General features: G+C 42.8%; 1 protein-coding gene across 1 annotated transcript in view; it reads left to right on the top strand.

The window, feature by feature from the left end:
- The window catches only part of BRF1 (BRF1 RNA polymerase III transcription initiation factor subunit), a 173,018-nt gene extending 156,162 nt beyond the window's left edge, over positions 1–16,856 (top strand). Inside the window, exons 16-18 of the mRNA XM_058806564.1 lie at positions 7,785–7,836; positions 10,863–11,031; positions 13,202–16,856. Of these exons, the coding sequence (XP_058662547.1) occupies positions 7,785–7,836; positions 10,863–11,031; positions 13,202–13,239 (259 nt within the window). The 3' untranslated portion in view covers positions 13,240–16,856. The remainder of the gene's footprint in view (positions 1–7,784; positions 7,837–10,862; positions 11,032–13,201) is intronic.
- Positions 16,857–24,331: the final 7,475 nt, after the last annotated feature.

Genomic DNA, 24,331 nt, shown 5'->3' with positions numbered 1-24,331 from the left:
TGACATCCTCCACAACATTTCTTTGCTGGTGTTCTGTTGGTAAAGGTTGCCATAGCAAACCACCATTAAAGGCTTGTCCCCAAAGGAAGAATCTGGATTTATTTGGTGACACTTTTTCTCTGCCGACCATTTCATTTCTTTATTCTGCCTGATTCTCTCCTGGCTGGGAGGGATGGGGAGAAGTGATCTGAGTGAGTGCCTTGCTCACACTCTATGTTAACACCTGCAAAACCTGTGTAACAGGGAGTAGGTGTGATGTTGAGCACAGTGCAGTGCACAGGGCAGTGTATGGGGGAGTCCTTTGGCTTGGGGGGAGGAGGCCAGCTCGTTTCAAACACAAATCCAGACATGGGAAAGGCTACTTGAGTTTTTTTTTTCAAAATATTAAATTTAGAGCTGTGTTCTTTCACTGTTAGTTCCTAAAATGAAACTAGACATTGCCCAGAAGTTCTTACTTAACCAATCTACAGCTTCTGCTGCCACAGCCTCTTTATTAATTTCCTGACACGTAAAGGGAATCCTTGACACCAGCCTTCCTTGAGTTGTGTCCTGGCTCTCTTATTGCTGCATGTAATTCTCCTCTACATCAAGTCAGGCACATGAGGCCTGTGCTTTCAGTTTTGAAAAGTTCTGGTGTGTACAGGTCACAGAGGAGGGTGGACTCTTCCACTTGTGTCTTCTTGGTGGTTGCAAAACCTACATTAAATCATTGTTCTACCATTTGGCTGCCTGATTAGATGTTCTGTGCATACCTCAAAATATGTGATGTTTTACAGTGAGATTTGCTATTTAAATAAGAGGTTTGCCATAATTGGCTGTTATAAATTACAAGCAAGAAGGAATGATTTATTGCTTATAATTAGAAATGAGTTAGGAAGGGGAATGTTGGTAATCATAAAATAAAGCTCGTAATACATTGATTTCCAGATGGCTGCCAGTGAAATTGTTCTTTAATGTATAATAGACCAGACACAAGGAAAAAAAAAAATCAGTCATCCATCTTTATTCCTTGATGGACTACTTGTATGAATCTGTAGTTGCCTGAATTCTGAAGTATTAGTTTTGCCTGCATAAGTGGATGAGAGAAGCTGAATTTGCCCCGTGGTATAGGCTGCTAGAGTGTGGAAGAAGTGAGTTCCTCTTTTGTCTGGCATGATTTTTGTCCTTGTAATGTCAACAGGGAAGATCCAGCGATCGATCTGGCATCACCTCTGGGTATAACAACCTCAATGAATTGTTCCCAGAGACTGCAGGTTACTAAGGTGTTTTCTTTTTATCTTTTGCCTCATTTGAAGCTTTCATGAGGTTAAGATTGATCAAAACACTTGTCCAAAAGCAAATATCTGTAATCCTCCTTGCTTGAGTCTAGAAAAATACATTTGCACCAGAAACAGACGGCAGTGCTACTGCTGAGAATTTTTCAATAGCATAATCCTTCTGTTGAGATGATAATATGTTCATTTAACTTTTAAAATTTCACTTCTTGTTACTATAGTTTCAAGCACTATTTGAAATTTATTTTTATTTGCCTTATCTGCTAATAATGGCTCTTTCTGCCATAGCAGTTGCATTCTGCACTGTTGCCATTTGAAAGACTGCACTACACGATAGTTAAGGCATATGGATTGTCACCACATGAGTTGTCTCACGCCCATGTTTTAAAAGTGACACTGCCATTAGACTTGCTTAACTGAGACCATTATGATTACTCATTTACCTTCATTAAAATGCTTCATAGCTTCCTTATTTTAAGTAGCTTTTCTCAGCAAGGTGCAGATTTGCCTTGCTGCCATCATTTCATCTGGAAAAATTTCCATGGTGAAAGGAATAACATATTTTCAGCTAAATACTTTCCTGACCTGTGGAGAGATGAGCTCATCAGTGTCTTTATTGACAAACCCAGGAAGAAGGTGTGTCAACCAGAAATATTAGATCAGTCAGCTTGTCTTGTCCTGAAGCAATTGTAATTTCCCATGGTCTGCAGCAATTTCCTTTAGGAGCAGATATGTGGAGATATTGTTTGGGATCTGCTGCAGAAGCATAATTTCATTTGGTCCCAATGAGGTGGCCTTAGATGTCATTCTTTTCATTTTTGCTGTTGAAAGGCTGTTGCTTTAGTCAGTGGAAAGAACAGCAAGTTGCTGTTTTCCAGCATCTGACTGAGGAAAAAGTGTTGCAGCTATGCAGAAAAATATTGCCCACTCTGAGCTGGGTTATTGAAGACAGATGTTATGGCCCCTGCCCCTCTCTGAAAAGCCTGGAATAGGTGTTCAACTCATGACACACCAGCAAAGTTCCTTCTTTTCAAAAGCCTGTTGGTGACTGATGCAGGTGCTTAGTTCCTCAGTGGTAAATCTATTCCTTAGTGAATGATAGAGATTCTTACTCTTTTCCAGTTTCCTCCTGCGAGTTTTGGTCCCTCAGTGCTCAGTTCAGGCGTTTGCTGGGAGAGGCTGCTCTCATTAGCACTGAGGATGTTCTCAGTGCTGTGTTGTCTGGTGCTGCACTGATGAAAGCCAAGCTCCTCTGATCTGGCATGAAAGAGGACTGAGTGGGAATCAGAAGTGGGAACAATTCCTCATTTCACTTTAGTTTTTGGTGTCAACTTCAGTTTGCTTTCTTCCTGCTTGAAATGGCTCTTTCCGTGGTGTTGCTTGCCCAGGAACAGGATGAAGGCACTGTTTGTTAGTGGAGTTGGAGTTCACACAGGGATGTTGGAGCAGAGTTAGCAGGAACTGGCTCAGCTGTCTGTTGGCATCCAGGAGGGTTCATACCCTGCCTGCTGCCCATCAGTCACATCTGTACAGCAGATCTCAGATCTGCTCAGATCTCAGCAGCACTGAGCCATCTCCAAAGGGATCTCACTGTGTGGGAGCTGAACTTATTGCAGTTTGGACATGCTCTTAGTTGGAGTCTTTCTGCCATTAGTTGGGGTCTCTGCAGCCCTGGCACTTGGGGGAACAATTCAGGGAAACTCCTTGGGGCTTTCACAGTGATGGTGAGCTGAACAGGGTGAAGAGCCTGGTCTTGAGAAAGCCAAAACCACCTGCCTACCTCTTGTTCAGGCACACATGGTTTCAAGGTGTGAGCATCACAGGTGCTTTGTCACTCTGCAGAGCATGATGGTGTCTGTGCTTGTATCTGACTTCTGAGGAGGTGCAGTGCACCCTGAGCCCCAGCCCCTGTGTTCAGGGCATCATGCTGCTGTCCATGGGTGTCACAGCCAGCCCTGGCCTTGGCTGTGTGCCTCCATTTCCTCTCGAGTGCTCCTGTGAGCATCTGGCTCTCAGGCAGAAGCAGATGTAGAAAATAGTGGGATCCACAGCTGGATGTGCAAACCCTGAAGTGCTTCAGGGTTATGGTTGTCATTGCAGCCTTTGTTTTGCCCTCTGGAAAACAGCAGTCATCCAGGTATGGGAGGGTCACCCCTTTGTCCTGACCCAATGGCAGGACAGCAGGCAATGTCTCCTGATGCTGTTGTGTTTCCAAGAAGAGATTTACATCCTTGCAGAGAGGTAATTCCCAGCTTTCCAGTAAGTATAACATTGATGGTACCTAATTAAAGGGCACTCTTAGCCTATGTAAACATTTATATTAATTTCCTTCTCACACAGATGTCTAGTAAACTGACCTCCTGAGGCAAAATCATCTGGCCTCAGGTGGGAGGAGGATCTCGGCCAGTGTGGAGAACCTGACCTGTCTCTTGTTGAGTCATTTCTCAATAGTTTTTTTCTGTCCCTGCACATGAAAGGCCTGTGCATGGATATATAGGTTTCATGGGCAGTTGTCTTGGGTGACCTGCATAATTACACTGCAGGCTTGTGGCTGTGTGCTCTGCTCCCTCTCTGCTTCCCATTGTGTATTCTGGGACCATCCATGTATAAAATTAGTATGGGCGGTAAGCAGCAATAAGATGTTCCCTACATGGGTGGATTAAATTAAAATTCAGTAAGAAAAGAGCTTTGGGTGAGTTTCCACATTACTTGTAGGATTGCACTGAGGAGATTGTTATGGTATTGTCAAACTTTTTGGTGGATGAACAGTCTGATGCAAGTGGGGTGGGTCTATTACCTCTCGCTGCTCTTTCTCTTTTATGTACTATGCTGTGTAATCTTTTGTTATTAAATAATAAGCAAAATAAAAACTGTTGTTTGTCACAGCCAGCTTGTTTTGCAGAGAAAAACACTTTGAAAGTTCAGTCTGTGTGATCTTCAGCCCTGTCAGGAGCTATTATATTGAATCTTCTTTTAAATTGTTAAGCTGGAGGACAAACCCAGACGTTATCGTGCACATCTCAGCTGAGAGCGGAGCGGATTCGGCAGGGAGCAGCCTCTGATGCCTTGTACCATGCCATTAGTTTTTGTCACAAACATGTCAAGATAATCTGCTTCCAGTGTTATGTGTGTTGGCTGACATGAGCATTAGTAGATCTGCATAATTTTTGAAGTAGTTTGAAGTGTGGATGTAACACACTTGGGGCTGTGTGAAATCTTTTTTATCCCCTTTTATGGATCACATTGCTGTTCAGAAAGTTGCTTGTTCTGTTTTTCCCTCCCACAAGGTACTGTGTTAATTTGCAAAGTTCAAAAGGAAAATGCCCCAAACTGGAAGTCGTCATAAATAGTGAACGACAACTGACACACTTTGGAAGACCAGGAACCCCATTATTTCCCAGTCACAACATTACATTTTAAATAGATGCTGCTGTCACTTCAGGATAAATGGAATTATACTTTAATGTAGGCTGTTATTATTTATTGAGCTATTTATTGAATTAGTGAACCTCTAATTCAGTCTGGACTTTGATGGACAGGATCTTTCTTCTGTGCATGTGTGTCCCTTGGTAGACTTCTACAGAGGTTGAGTCATGCCCAGTGAAAGTTGGATAAGACACTTCAATTACTTATTTTTTCAAGGTCCTTTTTGATCATTAATACTCAGACCTGTCCCAGCCTCAAAAGGGGTTGTGCTTTTCCATGAAGACACTTTTTTCCACCCTCTGAGGTGCAGCCAGACAGCAGAAGGAGCCTGTATCTGTAGCCATGGCAGCCAGTAATTTATTGCTCCATATGGCTGGTGTGGCAGCAGCTGCTCTGGTTTAAGGAGGCCAGGACATTGGGGCATTTAAGAAACAAAGCAACATCCCCAACTATAAAACCTTCTTAAATGGTTTTGTACTGTAATAGTAAGGCTCTCCCTAGGCATAAGGAGAGCCAAGGGGGTTATGTGTTTATAACTTTTATAGCTGTATTTTGAATCAAAGCTGTTATTTCAGCAGGGAAATAAGTTTTTGTGATGGTTTTACCTTTTTCCAGTGTCGTGGTTAGTGTTTTAGGAAGCAGGTAGTATGGAGGGGCAGTGGGCTGAGCCAGTCACCCAGGTGATGAGATCCACCCTTGGATCTGGCCTGCAGCAGGTGCTGACCATCCGTGGCAGGAGCAGGATCCACCCCACTGCTTCTGGATGCATTTTACACTAAGCTGAGAGAGAAACTGTATTGCCAAATCATGGCAGTGCTGTGTTTGTAGCAAGGAAGTGAAGATGAGCACGTTGTGAGTGGTTCTCGTGGAACAGAAATACAGCTTTAATTTCAGTTTGGGTGTGAGGATCCCTTGCTGCTGAGAAATGGTATGGAAGGGTTCTTGGATGTAGCACTAAAGTTTTTCCAAATAGGCTTTTCATAAACGTGAATCTTTTTATTTTCATTAGGGGACCATTTTAATTAAAATGAAACTGGAATGTTTACTCTGCTTCCTGTAGCTGTGATTGTTTTCTTCACTGTGTGAGCACATGTATAATTTGCTCTAAAAGAAATGTCAGCAGTTTCTGATTACCTTGTGAGTCTTACTCAACAGCTTGATTTTAATTGGGGGAGGAAATATTTTCAGGGTGCTCCAGGGAGGTCTGATGTCTTTGGGTAGCAGGAGGGAAAAGGTGCTATCTTTGGTACAATGTTAATTGCAATAATCATGACTATGAATTTAAAATAAAAGTCTTTAATTTCTTACCAATGTTGGGTGTTTTTCAGTCATGTCAATGAAACACAACCTGTTTGGTAATTAGAATCCTTCAGCTATGCAACCTTTTGGCTGCATCCATATTTTTATAAGCATCCAGACACAGTGATTTTTTGGAAAACAGTGATTGAAAGTAGATAGATAGGTGCTCTCAAATCTCAGGAATTAAGGAAGAAATTTTTTTGTTGTGAGGGTGGTGAGGCAATGGCAGAGGCCCAGAGAGGTGGTGGATTCCCTGTCCCTGGAAACATCCAGGGTCAGGTTGGACAGGCTCTGAGCAACCTGGTCAGGTTGAAGGTATCCCTGCTCCTTGGCAGCATTTAAAAGTGAAAACTCTGCAGTTGGGGTTAGATAAGGAAAGAGAAGGCTGAGCACATAGGGAGGAGCGTGTCCATGTTTTCAAATATAATCTCTCTGATCCCAGAAATCAACCAGGATTTGTAAGTAGTAGATATTTATGTAGGTCAAGTGACTCTCTTTCTTGAAATTCTTTGTAATATGACAAGAAGTATCTGTAGCAGAATTATGTGTTCTGGATTCTTCAGTGGCACTGCTCCTGAAACATTCCCTTAGCCTCTTTTGATCATCTTCTAGGAGGAGGCACCTTCAATTACTTGAGTTGCTGAAATGCCTTTTGGGTCCTGCAAAGCATTTCAGAGGTGATCAGTTTTTGAACCTTTCTGGAGCTTAGCTAATATCTTGTATTTTAATATTGTCTCCACCATCAGAGATAATGATCTGAGTCTCCCCTGCTCATTCTCTGGGGTTTTGTTTCCTCCTGCTGATTATTTGAAATAAATAAATAAGTAAGAAAACAACAAGTTTCTGTGTGTTAACAAGGAGGAATGACTAAGAGAAAAATGAGAGTAAAATACTGCTTATCATAAAAGACTGTATCTCTGGAGGCATAAATTGGTATTCATTAAGTTGTTTGCCTAGACTTGGTTAAAAGACGTGCTTGAGGAGCTGTCTGAGCAGTGTTTCTGTGGAAAGCAAGTCATCCTCTTCGTGACTAGATACATCTAGATGAGTTGGAGACACCAGAAAGTAACACTAAATGATGGATTGAGAACAGCCTCCTTGGCAGTGAGGAAACAACAGACTATGAAATGCTTTTCAGAAGTAATAATATTTAACACTTAGCTGTAAAGTTATACTGATCAGCTCTTCTCCCTCAAATATGCAGGTCTCTTTCACATCTGATGCAGAGTTTTTAAAAATGTTTATGTTCAATTTCTGTCATTTCTCATGGGTCCCTGGGTTCTTTTGGATTATTTCTGTAGCTGGTGTTAACTTCTTGCCTGTGATGGTTATGGTGTCCTGCATGCATAATCTCACTGGTATCCTCTGTGTATCATCACTTGCAGAGAAGCAATTGCAGACCAGTAATCAGAGTGTGGCCTAGTCTTGCCATGTCTGCATTCTTCCAAAAATCAGTTTTCTTTTGATTTTTGTAAAATGTGACAAACACAGCTATTTCAAAGACCTTGGGGAGAAGCTGGGGCTGCAGTTTGAGATGAGGTTTTGCTACTGTGCTGGCATCTTTTATTACTACCTTGATCTGGGACAGACTCTTCCAAGGGAACGTGTGTGTGTTAATTATCGTGGCATTTGTGGCTCTCTGCTCTTTATCTTAAATCATTAAAAAAGTAATTGCACAACATAACACTAGAAAAGTGCTTTCACTGTTTGGAGAATGAATACTCTGTGTCAAACTCTTGTGCAACTCTTCTGATGTTCAGCATTTTTTTCTTTCTTTCTTTGCAGATTAAGACCCTTGATTTCAACCCAGTTTGCTAAGAAGGCTGCCACTGAAGAGGTAAGAAAAGTCCAGCACTTCTCCAACCTGGTGCAACAGGTTGAGTTTGGAAATTCCCACAAGCTATTTTCAGCCTAGCTCTGGTCATGTGGTAGATAAGGGTAAAAAAAAATTAGTCTTGTTTGTCTGATCAGGCCAGGAATTGGTTACTGTGAACACTGCAAAGCTGAGATTGGATGTTTTTTAACCTAGATTTGCCTTACTTATCCATCAGGAACATTAGCACAGCCTCATGATGTGGATAGCAAAAAAGAGAAAACTCCCTGCAAGCATCTAAAAAGGTCCATGTCAAATAAATGGTCAGGAGGAGTAGGAGGGGGCAGAGCTCATGCCTCTTTCTCAGCACTTGGACTCTCCTCACAGAGAAGAACTTTGCAAACTCCACTTTTGTGCAGCCACAGCTGACCCCAGGGATGGGCTGGGCTTCTGTCAGGGACCAGTGTGGAAAGAGCTTACCCTATCCAGCTTGGCTTACTCCTGCTTTGTTTGTCTAGTTTGAAAATGTAATAGTGCCACAGAAAAGTTGGTGCTGGTAACTGGCCACTGCCAGAAGCCCTCCTTGGGTGCCTTTGTGCACCTCCCAAAGGGATCATGATTATTTTCAGATCATTATTATTTTCAGTGAAACCAGATAACAATGATGGCTGCTTTCTTTCACTATTAATTTCACACTGTACAAAATATTCACAGGCATTTTGTATACAACAAACTGTCTACTGCATATCTAAAAATTCAGTATACCAAAGGGATTTGTCCTTCTTGCCCATGAATGTGTGACACTGACACCCCTCTGAAAGTGAAGCAGTTCCCTTGGGTAGTTTAACACCTTTGGCAATTGCCCATCCATACATAAAGCTAAGTGCCAAACTCCAGTCCAGGATGTCTGGAAGTGAATTCAGGAAGTTCTATTTAAAGGTGTTGTTTGACTGCCTTTTTTTTTAACGTGACTAAAAGTCATTGATTTTCAGAAACAGTTTGATATCCTGCCTAAGGAAATACATTTTCACTTCTTATTCTATGCTCATTAGAAAACTCTGCACATTTTTAGAAGTACAGCAGTCTGGAAGTGGACATGATAATTAGAAGAAGGTCACATTTTAATTAGCATGGAGCAATTTTAAAAAATAATGACTCAATTGTAGCTCCTTTATATTCACCCACTTTTTCAGAGCAGATGGATACTTTTAAACATACAAATTGATGTATATTATGATGCTGATTTGTTTCAAACTCTTGTGTCCATTTCTGCTTATACCAAGATGGGCTCAATTTGATCACAGAGGTAAAAGCAGTGGTAGGAAATATAAACTGGAGGGAAGTTCCTCTAAATAATATGATTAATTTGAGCATTAAAAAATAATGAAGACCTGTCTTTGACTGATCTGAATATCTAAATACTTGATTTTCTGTTAAAATTAATGGGTGTCTTTTGCCCTATTAATGAGCTGTTGGAGCAAACCCTGAGGTGACTTTGAAAAACTCAGGCAGATTCTTTAGGTTGACTGTCATGGTGTATAACAAGTTCAGGAGCACCTTTGATGTTTGAATAATTAGACTACCAACTTTCTTGTACAGGGATTTTCTCTTACGGTGTATCTCTGAAGTGCCTGGAGTTACAGGGATTCTGGGAGCTACTGCATCCCAAGTAAATGCATTTATAAATAAATAAATAAATAAAAATAAACTGCAGCATTTTATCAGAGCTTGCTGTCAATGGAATTGGAGAACATGCAGCAGTGTACATAGTTATGTATGTAATTTAAAACCTAGAGCACTGTGGCACTTTTCTCATGGTTTGGACCAGAGGAGTTGGGGTTTTTTGGTCTCCTTTGGACCATTCATTTTTTAGAAGCACTTCACCACTGGTCCTTCCAAGGAAGAGTTTCCATCTTTCTTACTAGGGAAGGTGACTCATGCTGGTTACAGCTGGCTGGTGCCAGATACTGTCAATATTCCCTTCTCAGAATTCTTCACATGACAACACAGCATTCATGAGTAATCTTTAAGGTTCTTCCAGTTGCTAATTGGCTGTTTTTGTGTGCCGTGGGCTCTAATGTATGAACCCCAACAGTCCAAGTACAGAATGTGTGTGGAAAGTACCCTATTACAGAGCTGATGGAGGTAAAGCTCCTGTGATGTTTCTTCCCTGGATGAGAGAAGGAGTTGGAGCTCCAGACTGAGCACACCATGAAAATGAGAAGAAAGAGCAGAAAGAGCAGAGCCTGGGCTGTGCTGGTACAGGCTTTGTTGCTGCTTCCTACCCTGTTCCCAGATCTCTCCTTAGTGAGCCAAAGACAGCATTACCTGCTCCAAATTCACCTCTGTTCCCTTGTGGTGCTGCCCTTTCTCTCCCTCTGTGCTGTGTCCTGCCTAACCTTGGAGCAGCTGGGGAGGACCATGTCCAGAACAGGTCCCATCCGTGATTGATTCCCAAGGTAGTGTTTGGAGATCATTATTCTGCTGAATTCCACAGGTAATGGCACAGGTGCCAATGTGTATTATCAGCTGAGTGCTCTGCCATCACATTAAGTGCTTTCTACAGAGTGCTATTTGTTCCACAGCTCATCGTGCCGCCAAATAAATCCAACCAGAGCTGTCAAAACTAATACATGTTGGGCTTTTTCTGATTTGAAGGGTACATTTTTGCTATCATTAAATTGTCAATAACGTTGTTATTTTGTAATAGGCCTGATGTGAGTTGAGCACACCGTGGGAGAGGTTTAAGTTTTCCCACAGAGCTCTACTGAGGAGCCTTTGCTTCCAAATTTCTCCTCCTCTTGTGCTTGCCAGAGAATCCTCCTTCTGCTGTTACCATTACAGGATATTTCAGTTGCTGGTTCTGGACTAAGTGAAAACTGGGTGCTTTTGCCTGACTTTCATTCAGACTTCCATTAGAACAGCTGAACCTGTAGCACTGGACATGAGCTTCTGTCTCTCCTGTCCCTATTGTTTGGAAGCTGCTAAAGTTCTGTACAAATATTGGACCAAAGGAAGGGCTGTTCTACTGTGTCTCTTCTTTTGTGCAGGTTACCTTTCCAAATGCACAGGCTGAAGCCTCTGATGTAGAAAAGCCAGCAGCTGTGCTTGTGGAGAGTGGCCCAGTAGCTTACAACCCTGATGAAGAGGTGGAAGAGGAAGAGGTAGAGGAAGATGAAGATCACTGCATGAGCGCTTTGCAGTTAATGGGAGGAAATGGTGAGCTGGGGGTACCATCTCTGCTGCTGTGGGCTTTGTCCTTGCAGGGCTGGGGACACACAGGGTTCCCCTGCTTGTCCCTGTCCCAGAGCTCCTGCTGCCTTTTCAGCATTGCCTGTTCCTGTGGGAAGCCTGGAATCGCCCTTGTCTGAAACCTGACCTTGGAGACTCCTCCTGAGAAAAGTTTGCATCTCGAGCTTTAGGCTAAGAGGGCTTCCCAAGAACAAACTGAAGTGTGGGGTGTTTTCCAGAATTAGGTTTATTAAGGTGGATCTGAGGAGTTATTTAGCTCAGTAACCCCTCCATTAGCAGTGCCTGGGGCCCCCGAGCCTCTCCTCCCTTCTCCTTGTGCCTCCTCTGTGGAGGCTGCAGTGATGTCCAAGCTGTCCATGAGCCCTAGGGACGTGTCTGTCCAGCTCAAAACACAACAAATCTCCCCACTCTGTTTCTGGGGAAGGTGTTGGGAGGAAGAAGTTGTTCCCAAGTGCAGGAATGGCATTGGTGGTGCATGTATGGTATACAGATGTGTGCTCATTTCTTTGGGTTACCCAGCAAAGCCACTGGTTTAATTAGATTTCTTTGTTGGCAGGAAAAGGCACTCTCCTCTCCACTGTGGTTTTTCCTAGCTGGACACATCCACATTTATCCTTTATTAAAAACTTCCCTTTAGAAGTTAAGCTTTGAAAACACACAAAATTATTTTTAAAATGGGAGCTGCTAATTATGGGTTGTGAAGACGCAAGATGGGAATACGTTTCCTAGTGAAATGTTATTTACTGCAAAAATCTTTCCATCACTATTCATTTAGCTTTCATGGACAATATGTATACATTTCACAAAAGTGTCTGTTGCTTTTAAATTGATTTCTCTGCTGGAAAATAATTGCTGAACTGTAGGAAAAACAGTTTGTTGCCTGCATTTATTATTAGAATAACGTTCCCAAGAAAAGGCATCCATGTGGGGGAGGGTGGGTCTATGTTTATTAATAAACCCCCCACAAAAATAGAATAAAGGTCACTGAGTTTTTTTTCTTTGTAAATGTTACTAATTTTGAACCATTCTGAGAACTTTCCACTACTCCCTGTCTGGCCTGGACAACAGCTGAAAAATTAGAGTTAAAAAATAAAAATAAAAAGGAAAAGGAAAGGAGTATTCCCAGAATTCGAATGCAGGTGTACAAAGCTGTTCAGAACAGAAAATAACTCTTTCCTAGCTGCTTTCTCTGTGTAATTTAGACCTGCCTGCTTGGAATAACAACATAAATTGCAGATGGTGAACTTCACCCATTCTACACAAATCATTATAGATTACACTTAATTCTGCTTTTGAGCATTTGCTTGTCTCTTTGGGTGAGATGTTGCCCTGTATTGGATTTGGAATATGAAATTTAACTTTCCTCAGTGCTCATATGCAATAATTATCCATAGGTTCATCTACATTACAGAAAGTATCTGTGTCAGTGCATTCAGAAGCACACAGAAGAGAAATAGGTGCATTAGAAACATACAGACTTGCTTTCTGACACACAGCACACAGTCTTTGCACTCAGAATTAAGAAAATAAAATTGGATTAAAAAATCTGACCAAAAATTTTAAGTCCAGAAGTAAGAAGATAAGGGAGATCTGAGTCAGATGCATGGGTCAGGATTTGTTCCATGACTCTTTTGATGTTGATGGGAACTCTGAGCTATCTCTGAACCCTTGCAATTTCAGCTCATAAATCCATGAATAATATAAACAAACCAGCTTTTTCCTTGGTGCCTGTATCTAGTGAAAAACGTGCCTACTTGTAAATGTAATGCTGCTGCTTATCAGCCACTCTGTGCCTAGTCACTTGTGACAATCAGGCTTGATCACCTTAGCCTCTAAATTAAACCAAGTATTTCACATACACATGTGCCAAGTATTCCTAAAGGAGAGTCTAGTGACAAGTGAGAGGAGATATTTACACATACATGCTTAAAAATAATTTATTTCATTGAGTGAAGTACATGCAAGAACTTATTTAGGCCTAAGAAAAGAGATGATTTTTAAAACGCTTGCCTAAGGCAAAACTTATCCTGTAGTTACATAGCAAGAAAACAACCTTAAAGAAGCAATGCTTCTATTGTGTCTTCCATCTACCCAGAATATTTGCATTTTTTTATGCCCTTGTCTTTGTGTGTTTCAGATTATGGCTGTGATATGGATGAAGATGATGGCTATTAGCTCCATTTACTTCCAGGGGACATGGACTGTGTTTTGTTCTCAGCAAATCTTTGGTCTTCAAGCTGTATGAATAGTGAAAGAATCTGTCTATGGTCAGCAAATGTAATCAAACAATCCTGACTTTTGTAAAGTGAATTCGAGGTTGGCATTGGGTCTGGTCAGTTTAAATTGACCCATAACCCAGCAATAACCAGTTTGGATTCCTACTTGAATTTATTTTTATTTTGGTGGATCATAGTTGGAGAATTAAATTAATGAGAGTAATGTTTCCAGAGAACAAAAGAAAAGAGACAAAACAGACTGTGCGTGAAGCCTGTGTGGCTGAAAGCAGCACATCTCTTACTTATGTGACTGCTTTTAGGCATACTGCTGAAAAGGGAGCAGGTTGGAGGACAGGGCCTGTTGATTATTTGAGTACAGGAAAATTAGTCAGTCTCATCATGCTACAAGTGACAGAAGGAAATGTTTCCAACCTGGATTGTGAATGTGACCATGTTGCTGTATACGAGTTCCCTTACCCAACCCTGTCAAAGGTTAATGATAAGTTATATATTTGCAGAGCAGTACTGGTTTTCTGAAACAGAGTAAATATTTCTTTATATTCGTAAATTCATAGATTTCTTAAAATATCTGGCAGTAGAAGGCAATGAAGAATTGTCTTCCACTGTGAGTCTGGTGTGGTTTTTGTGGAAGGAGGGAGAACACCTGGGTTGGGTAGGAAATGCAGGGAGGAAGGAGGCAAAGATGCTGTGTTCATGAGCTGTTGCTGGACATCCTTAGGCAAAGCCAGGTCTTCTTTAGGCTGGTGTTTTGCTGCAGGAGAGTCACTCAGGCCATCTCTGTGGAGCTGCTCTTGCCTGACTTACTTAGAGTGAAAGTCTGCTCCCAAGAGCTGCTGGTCTCTAAAACCAGTTGAAAGAAAGGGAAAGCTGAGCTTTTTAATAAATAAGCTAGCATCTGCTTTGACTGAATTTAATTTAATGTAATTTGCTTAGCATTCACTGGGTAAATTAAAGGTCACCATGCAGCAGCCTGACTTTCATGGCTCAAATCCCATCCTTGAACAGTCGTTGCTATGTGAATAAAGCTGGAGCTCCAGCCCTGTGTGCCCTGAAATGTCAGCAGGCAGGTCCTCTGTCACAGATAGATCAGTTCTGGCAGTGCCATGAGAGCAGGGGTCAGGAGTGGAGGCCCTGTGGGCAGATCCCACCCTGGTGTCTCTGACCTGCCTTCCCCTGGAACTGCTGGGCCGAGGCTCTCGGCTCCGTGGGAAATGCACGGCACTCTGGATCACACTCTGCATGTCTGCAGCTGATGTTTCCATCTCTCTCCCTTATCTGGTGACAATCATGAAAACTGTAGTGCTGCAGGCTTCTCTTAACACCAGGGCAAGATGGATATTTATCTTACCAGCACAGTTTCTGTTCAGCTGTGTCTCCTGGTCGGGTCTTCCTTCCTACCTTTTTCAGGAGTGCTCGTTACTAAAGCACCATCCATTCTCCTGCTACAGAGATTGGATTGTGGCAGGAAGAGAAGCTGCTTCAGGGTGCTCTGCCAGACAGGGTGATGATGGTGCTCACATCTGAGGTCATCACCAAAGAGGGGAAGGGCACACAGCCTTCCATACTTCCATTCTTCTCTGTCCCTCTTGGTAGCTTGGATCATGCAAGTCAAGCAAGAGTGAGTGCTTTTTTTAGGAGCAGACTTGATACTATTTGGCTGGTAAATATGCCTTGGTGGATTGTATCTGTGAGGGATTTTTGAGCCCTGTATAGGAGTATTTCTGTAATGACTTCTTAGAAGCAGAACTTGGTAACAAAATTGGTGTGGTAAGGCTACTGGAAGGAAAAGCTCTTCTGAACCAGATTCCAGTTACTTCGTTTACAGCACTTAAGTGGAAAGAAGAGATTCCTTATAATTCTTAGGAGAAAAGCTGGCATTTTCACTGAAAAGCTATAGATTTTTTTTCTGACATTTTATAAGTACTGCACAGAAACTGATACTGAGGAGATAAACCTTTCTACCTCTCTTTTATCTACACCATAAAATAGAAGTATGCTATAAGCAGACAGTTTTCTAAAAAGTGGTTTGTTTTATCAAAGTTTGTGCTCTGCAAGTCTTTGAGACCGTTGAGTTTGATTGTTTGGGTTTGAACTAATCTTCCATAGCACTGCTACAAATATACTCTCAGTATATTCTCAAGACTTGGGTTTTATTCCAAGGTACACAGTATTCTCTATGCAGGAAATAAACATGCATAAATAAACATATGTATGACTCATGTAGGTCGAGTGCTTTTCTCAAATGCAAGATTTTGGCTCTTAAAGAAACCTCTAAGATGGGCTAAGATGGATATTGCTGAGGGTCTTCCCTGCAGTCTCCTGCTTTGTTCCCCCAAAGGACACCAAACCTGATGCCAGGGTGGTGGTGTTGTGTGTGAGAGCTGAGAACTCACCCAAATAAATGCAGCTAGGAAATTTGAATTTCAGTAGTACATTGTGTTGCTGAGAACATTGTTTTGTGCACTGCAAGTAGAGGGTTGCAGTTTTTGGATGCTCTCATATGATTTGATTAGGAAAGGCCATCAGGCAATCTGCTGGAAGAGCAAGGGAAAAAAAAAAAAAGACCTACAATTCCATAGCATCTCAGTATTGCTGGTGAAGTTAATGGCATGGCTTCTGTACAGGATTCCTAAAGAAAGGATATTGGATAGGCAGACTTCACTCTGAGCTTCTTAAGCTATAGTGGTTATCTGCATTTTTAATTTATTGGTGACTTACCGGGATTTTTGTAACGTTCATTCCTTCCTCATTTAACTAAGCTCAGGAAATGTAAACAGATTTGAACATGCTAGTTTCTGTTTTTATAGCTAGTCATTAAAATGTAAAAGGATTAACACTGCATTAACTCTGTTTACTACTGTTGGTATATCTGGACAATTTTGTTGTGTGTAAGTAAGCCCAAATTCACTTGGAGTAATTTGGATCCTGCTTTTTCTCAGGATTCTGATTATGATGTAAAGAGCTTATAAGGCTTCAACATTTGGTATTCTTAGATCATCTTCCTTGAAGCCACAGAAGCTGTGTATCATTGGGTTTGCTGCAGAAAGCACATCTCTTGCTGCAAGTCACTTTGCTTGACAGGCAAAATTCTCCAGCTGTTGCACCCAGCTTGCCTGCCATGCAGCCTTTTAACACTCTGGTACTGTGGGAGTAGGAAAAGAAATAAGGAAAGTAATGGGCTTCTTCACTGTGCTGAGTGCATTTTCAGTGTCTTAATCATCTGTGACATTTCTTTAAAATCAGTGTGTTCAGTACAGCAACTTTTAAATGGTGCCAGACAGCCTTGTCTTGAGGGTTCAACATGCTCATCAAAAAAGTCTTTGCCATCCTGATGACTTGTTTGTGTTCTTTGGATTGCATTGAAACCCCAGTTGCAGATGTGTACAGTTAGAGTTTGCCTGATAAATGTTCTGTTTCTTATTTTTGTGTTGAATCCTTGTATTCAGTTCAGTTAGTGCCAAGAAAATGAAACCTTTTTGATGTATGCATATGTACCATCCCTCCACAACCACAAGTCATGTTAACCTTTTTTACTGTAATATATTTGCTGTAAATAAAAAATAAAACCTTTACATAGCCCATCTGTTACTATGATGCTCTCTTGATGATTTCTGATTTTTCTGTCTTAGTTCTTAAAAATGTTCAGTTTTGATTGCTGCATGATTGGTTGGTTGTGGCCAAAATTTGTCATTTAGAGCTTTCTTTTGTCTGTATAAGGGAAGACACAGCAATCAGGCAAGTGTTTTTTACAAGATACTGTTCCACTGATAGATGTGGATGCTTTCTGTAAAGTACATAACATTAACGAGGCTTTTCCACTGAGCTGTATAATTAACTGACTGTGGGAACAATATATGGTGTGTGTATTTAGTGGAACTGTTCCAGTGCTTGTTTCTCAAAGTTGTATCTTGATAAATAAGGTGTGTGCTGAGTTAAAAATCATGTTATTTTATCAACATCTGGCTGCCACAGTTTGGAGACAAAAATCCACATCTGCCCTTTGTACAGATGGGTGTTTGCTCCTTTTAGTTTTTGTTGGAAAAAGAGGTACTGCTGGATCCTCAGGAGGGTCTCCTGCAAAGTTTTAGCCTATAAAAGGATGATTAACAGTGGATTTGATAAGGCAGTATGTGTCATTCCATCATTTCACTATGTTCCCATAGTGTGATCAAGGCACACTTCTGCTCTCTTTGACATTGGGATGGTTTTACCTGAATTTCTCTTCAGCTGTTCCAGCCATTTCCACTGGAAGTTGGGAACTTCTCCAGCAGTGTCCATCACAGCTGCCCTCTCCCTGCTAACAATTGAGATATTAAAAAGTACTGACCACCTTGGCCTCATCTTTTCTGCTCTTCCCAAGCTGCACAGCTCTTGGCTTTGTCCTCTCATTTTTCTCTTCTGTGCCACACCAGCCTTTCATAACCAAAACCATTCTGCCCCCACAGCTGCATTCATCAAATGTGCCTCCTTTAATGGTCTCAGAAGTTAAATAATGCTAATAAAACTGAAATCTTACAAGGCTTTCTATTGCCTTCATTTGTCACCAGTAGGTCATAGCACATTTGTTCTTATGTTCGTGTTTTGTAATACAGAAGAGGCTGTTGCAGTTTTCTACTCCTGTCTCCTCTATAAGAAGAGTTACAGCACATTATTCAGAGGTTTTTGCACACCCTGATACCTGGCAGTGATCTTGGTGAGTGGTGGTTGTTTAACAAAAGGAGCTAAGTACAGGAGAAAGGATGCTCAGTGAAAATTCAGGACTTAGGGCATAACAAATTTACTTGGTGAGTTGCTTTGTTGTAATTATTTTTTTCTTACAGGGCCTGTTGTGCATTCTCATGGAAATTAGGGAGGCACATACAGTTCATAAAAATGCAAAATGAAATTCCCTTCTTGCCATGGGACTCCAGGAGCACCAGATTTAACAACTTGTAGCCTGAACTGCACATTTGTTATTGAGTGGGAGGGCAGTAAGTCATCCCGTACTGGGCACAGGGATGGCAATCACTGTGTTATCCATTTCTATTGCCAAATTGCAGCAAGAATGCTTTCTCACTGCTCTCAGTGCTCTTAGTAAAGTTTCTCAATTCTTTAAAAGCAGAAAAATAGAGCAAATTAAAGGAATTTGAACAGAGCAATGAAAAGAAACAGCACCAGCACTCTGATTTCCAGGTAATTTTTCTTCAGTGCTCTTCTGTGGGAAAAGTAGAAGGGATTTGTACACAGAGACTAAGAGGGGCAAAAGCTGCATCTTGGCAGCAGCAGAGGTGAGGCAGTGTTATCCCTTTTCCACACAAGAGTTCCAGACCCTTTTGTTTCATGGCATATCCTGCATGATATTCATCATTTCTAGCCTGAGCAGTCCACTGGAGGGTATTGAAAGAGGTAGGACACCAAGCCAGATGAGGAGGAAGAGATGGTGAGCTACCATTGTTTCTCAAGTGAAAAAAAAATTAATTATTTTGAGTGAGTTTAAGGGTTGTAGTTTGATGTTAAGGAGGAAAGCTGCATTAAAACCAGAAGGATGAGGGAATATTCTTTGTTATGGTGTGCACTGGACTGTGCAATGAGCAGTGAACAGGAGGCAGGAAGAGCTTTGCTGGTTTCCATCACTGGAGGATCTGTGCTGTTACCAGCACTCTCTAGAGGTGGTAGCAGTAGTGAAGGAAAGGATAGAAGTGCTCTGGGGTAAAACCAAAGTACTGTGGGTAAAACCAGTCCTGGAGTAAACCAGATACTGTGCTAAGTCCCCTTCTTTCTCAAGCCATGCCTAATTAAACAGCAAAAAGGAGTTATCTGTTCTGCTGCTTTTAATAGAGATGGGGATGGCTGAGGTTCTCGGAACTTTCTAGGTGGTCACAGCCTTACTCTGAGGTGGATGTGCTGTAATTGAGTAACAGCTCTTCAGCACAGCATTGTGTCTGGGAAATAGATTAATCCTTGTATTGGCTGTGATCCCTGCCCATGCTCTGGGAGCTCAGCAGAGGAGAGTCCAACACACACCAGCACATTCAGGTAAGATTCATGGCTTGGCATGGCATAAAATACATCTGAAGCAAATGTTTTCAAAACTCTACTCAATGCTTTCAAGCAAACTCATAGGCAAGGCCACTGAGAAATTGTTAGTTACTGCTGCATGGTGCATTAAATCAGGAGGACCTACCATAAGCTCTGAGGTCTTCAACAGCAAATCAGCACAAGGTGAATCATTGTGTTTTCTTTCTGGGCCATCAAGCACCACGAGGAAGAGTCTGAGTGTATTTTCTGCCTGTGGTAAAATGAATGATCTTTCATCTTGTTCATCTTCCCAGTATAATTTATGTTGGTTCAGAGTTGCTGGCTGCACTGCATGAATAAGATGCCATCTGAAAAACTTTTGGCCAGGGCTCTTGGCACGTGTGCAGGTGTGGACTTTGTGATCTCCCTGGCCTCTTGGGGGGCAGAAGGTCCAGCACAGCCCAGGTGTTGTCACTGCCTGTGGATGTGGCACAGAGTGAAGGGGCTGCACCAAAGGCGGGATGTGACAGTGCCTCAGTTAGAAGATTACAAATTTTGTGTGAGTGGGGAGAACCATTGCACTAATCACTGTGCAGGGAGGTGGTTATGGGGTCCCAAGGGCTGCATTCAGCCCATTGATCAGTCCCATCTGTTAATCTACCACAGCAGGTATGAAGCTCAGAAGGAGATAAGCAATTAAGGCCATCTGTGACACCTCAAGTGGAGATCAGCAGCAGGCAGGATGAAGACTCAGCCATTACAGGACTTAGCAGAGCTTTGGAAGGCAGGCTGTAGCTCTGCCAGTTAATTTCAAGCCTGCTTTCACAGTCAGGCTTAGCTATCATTAAATTCTTGGATATATCTTAGGTTGATAGGGCAATAGGGTAGCTTGCTATCCAAGAAAGCGCTTTGGGGGGTTTGGGGTGGGATATATGTGGTTGTTTTAAGTTACTCCTTCTGTTGCCATATTTTGCAAGGACCATGCTGAGGATGGCAGCTTTCCTTCTGAGCAGAGTCCTCGGTGCTCAGCAGGAGTAAGCAATCACTGCTGAGGAGCAGGGATGTTAAAGGAGACAAAAAGCAGGGGAAAGCAGCACAAACAGAGAATGATGGTGAGACATGAAGTGTGAAAATATCAGTTGATCCAGGTATCAGAGCCAGGGATGTCCCACATCAGAGGTGAAGAAGCGAGCAGTAAGTGGAGGAGACCTGGTCTGGTAAGCTGTGACCTGAAACTCCTCCTCATCTCAGCTCTGAGATGGGCTCTCTGTTCCCTAATACTGCTGAGGGGGTGGTGGAACCATCTCAGATGGCTCCCCATGACTTCCCTTACTCCTTGCCATTAACTGCTCACAGGGCCATGAACCCAGTTTGTTCTCCTCCTGCTGGGGATCACAGCCAGATCCTGGAAAGAGCAGTGCTGTCCCTTGGGTTTGGCCCAGCCTCTGCTCTGACTCTGGCTGATGATCTCACCATGATTTCTCATCCCTTGTTCAATTTCTGAGTAACTCAGGGAAGTGAATGTGAGGGCTGAGGCAATCTAGAACCACCAAGGGATTTTGGCAAGGGCACGCAGACCCTGAGGAGAAATGTCTGCCCTTCTCTGCAATGTACCAGTCACTGGTATTTTTGGAAGGATGCTGAGAAATAGTTCCTGGAAATGTTCTTTCAAGTTGCTGTGTGTTGGGCAAGTACCATGAGAATAGGAATTGCATTATTTGTACAAGGAATATTCAAGGGGCTGAAGTGTTCAGTCACTTTAATTAGCCATGGGAGTGAACATCATCAGCTTTCTGTGGAAGAACAGCAGATTGTTTCCATTGTCTTTCTAAATACCTGTCCTGTTTTCCCCCTTGTATATTTCATTATAAAATAAAATATTAAAGCTTTAAAAACTCTTCATTAGCTAGCAGATGGTTTTGCAAGTCACTTTAATGAGATGAAGAAAACTTTAATGGCAAACATATAAAGTTGTGTTTAGACAGACTATTGCCATTGGAAAAATCTAGTGAGTGTTTTCTCCATGTTTTTGACAGAACTTGGCACCAGATTATGTTCTAGGAAATAGAAGGGGGTGATTTACACCAACCAGTTCCCTCCCAAATGTGCTTCTACATCAGTGTAACATTGCTGAGTCCCAGTCACGAGCTGATTTACAGGGGTGCAGGGGGGGAGGAAAATATCATTAACTTGATGCAGTTCAGGAGAAATAGTACATTTCTTGTATATTCACCTCACTCCCTTGCTGCAGTCAAGGCATTTTTGGGAAGCTTAGAGGCAGCCCCCTGACAGGCAGTGCAGCAGTGTGCCAGCTCCCTCTGGACATCTCTGGCTGTCAGCACCAGCAGCGTGTGGGGATGAGATAAATGAGGCTGGAGAGCACTGAGACCCTGTCCATGAAAACCTGGCCTTCTTATCCCACTCTGGCTGAATTTCCTGAGGCATAAATGCTTGTGCTGAGAGCAGGTAGGAACGTGGCTGACAAAAAACCCTTTCCAGGCCTTGATGGCTCTTCCAGTTCTGTATTTCTCTCTTGAGCAACCTGTGCCACGTTCTTAGGAGGTGTGAGCTGCATTACAGGAACATGTTCACATCTACAACACCCAGTCCATGACAAGAGGGGTTTCTATCCCTTCAAACATGTGAATTCTTGTTTGTGGTGTTGTGAGCAGCTGCTGACTCTCAGACCTGCTTCCTCCCAGGGCTGGTTTGGGCTGTGCAGGGTCTCAGCCTTGTGGGAGCAGGGAGAGGGGAGCGTGTGCTGATTCATTTGCACAGCCAGAGGATCCACTGTCCATGCACATACTGAGAGATGAATCATGCTTCACAAAAGCAATAAAAAATGCCTCCTAAGTGAGTAATTGTCTGGCTACCTCCTTAGGCTGTCCAACCCTTTGTTCCTCCTCTGCACTGCTGACCATGTCCCACCTGGCCAAGCTTCAGTGTCAGCTTTTTGCACTGCTGGGGACCTTTGTCCTTCAGGTTTTTCTAGATCTGGCTGATCTGATCTCAGAAGGGTTTTTTTTTCAGATGTGGAAGAGCCTCACAGCTAAGCAAAGGTCCTCAAGGAAATCCTTCCACTTTCTCTCCTCCTGTGTAGGATCAGCTATACACCAGCAAGAAATAACATCTCTAATGTATGTTAGGAGCTCTAGTGATGGACTTGTTAGAAATGCCCTGACCAATGCATAGAAGGGAAAACAGATCAGTTTGCTGGGATATTAACACTCAGCAGAGGAGAATTTCTCTACTTATGAGCCCTGAGGAAAATAACAGTTGGTCTGAAAAGCCCTGTGAATTCAAAGACTTGTCATGAAGTTTCCTTCCTCAAAAAGCAATGTTTCCATGCCAGCTGCTCAGGAGGAGCTTGGGAAGTGGAGATCAGGGTGAGCTGCCCTTCAGGATCCCAGTAGGGAAGGGATGTATCAAGGGAAGCACCAGCTCTTTATCTTCTCCCCTGTTTTGTGATATTAATACCAAATAGAAAGCATTCTCTGTCATTTTGTCACCATCCCTGCAGTCATCCCCATTAGCTCCTGAGCAGCTCTGGTAACACAGCCCCTTGTCATGTTTTGCTGCTTTCTCTGTCCAACAGTGGGTATTTCTGTGGAGCCCTGTCCTGAAAGAAGGGTCACTTGCCAAGAGAAACACAATCCCTCCCTTTGCCAGGGACAGACAAGAGGCATCTCTGCCCCCTGCAGCAGATGCCCTACACGATGAGGGCTTCTCTCAGCCCTGGCATGCAGCCTTCAAGTGGCCATGGGGCTGATAAGCAGCAAATTGCCACCCACAGCTCTGTGATTCCTGCAGAATTCCAGTCAGCCCACTCCCGACAGCTCTGCCAGGCTTGGCTCTGCAGAGGTTGCAGTTTCCAACTCTCAGAGTGCAGTGCTGGCTCATGTGGTGGCCAAGGGGACAAAGGGGCAGGAAGGAGCCCTGCATTCAGGTGGGTGAAGAAACACCTTTGCAGTTGGGAAGGTTTCCATGCCAGGGGGTTCTTGGGAAGAAGCAGACCTGTGTCGCCATGGTCACACAAAAACATACAGGGACTCGTGTTCTTGCCCTGTTTTGACTGTGCACCATTGATGTGGCTCTTTTATCTCACTGGCTTCCAAATTCACCAGTCTGTGCTCTCAGGTGTGGCAGTGCCAGCCACACCCACAGATATACATATGGCAGTCTACTCTCTAGGAACATTTTCCTTCATTTAAAGCCATCCATCTTAGCTTGGTGACTCCCTGGGCTGTCTGTTTATCTCCACTGAATGTAAAGGAGCTGCTGGTGAGTTGTTGGGACAGTGTCAATCTTGTCGGCACCAGGAATGAGGTGAGGAAATTCCTTTCCCACCTGCCTTGCCTTTCCTTTATAGTCCTGATTGTTCTGAGGAAAGGAGAGGCTGGAGTGCCTCCCTTCTGCTATTAACCAGCCACAAAACAAAACAAAAGAGCTTTTAATGTATAGCCAGGCTGACTAGTCATTGTAAAATGTTGCACCATAAATATCTCAGATTAATAATTTGTTTATTTTCCCCACCACAAGAGGCAGGGAGAGTATTCATGAAGCTGTTAAGCAATGCTCATTGCAGCTAAATTTGGCATTTAGAACATGCTCATGAGACAGGCATCACAAAAACTTTGTGAGGAATGAAGACAATGTGAAATGTCTGAAACACATGCAGAATAAATTGCAGCTGGCCCATTTGCCCTGCACATTTATTGATGCTGCTGCTGGCTCCTTCCTCTGGCAGTTCCCACACTGAAGCTTTATTACTCAAGTTGTGTCACATCCTGGTGCCTGTGCTTGTTTAATGTGGGCTCCATCAGTGAAATCTGAAGTTCATGTGTACCAAGTCAAGCCACATCCTGAATGCTGTGGGTCTCCTCCTGTCCCTTGGCTCACTGCTGTGGTGCCTGTGTCCATGTGCTGCAGCTTGGACTCATCAGGAGCCCTCCAGGGAGATCCCCAGGATGCTCTGATCCCTCCAGAGCTCCATCTGCCTCTGGAGCTCTTTTTTAAATGGTGCTTCACCTGAA

Source organism: Ammospiza caudacuta, chromosome 6 (assembly GCF_027887145.1).
Source record: "Ammospiza caudacuta isolate bAmmCau1 chromosome 6, bAmmCau1.pri, whole genome shotgun sequence".
In the NCBI taxonomy this organism is placed as follows: Eukaryota; Metazoa; Chordata; class Aves; order Passeriformes; family Passerellidae; genus Ammospiza; species Ammospiza caudacuta.
The sequence above is the reverse complement of the archived record's forward strand: the minus strand, read 5'-3'. Positions and strand labels throughout refer to the sequence as shown.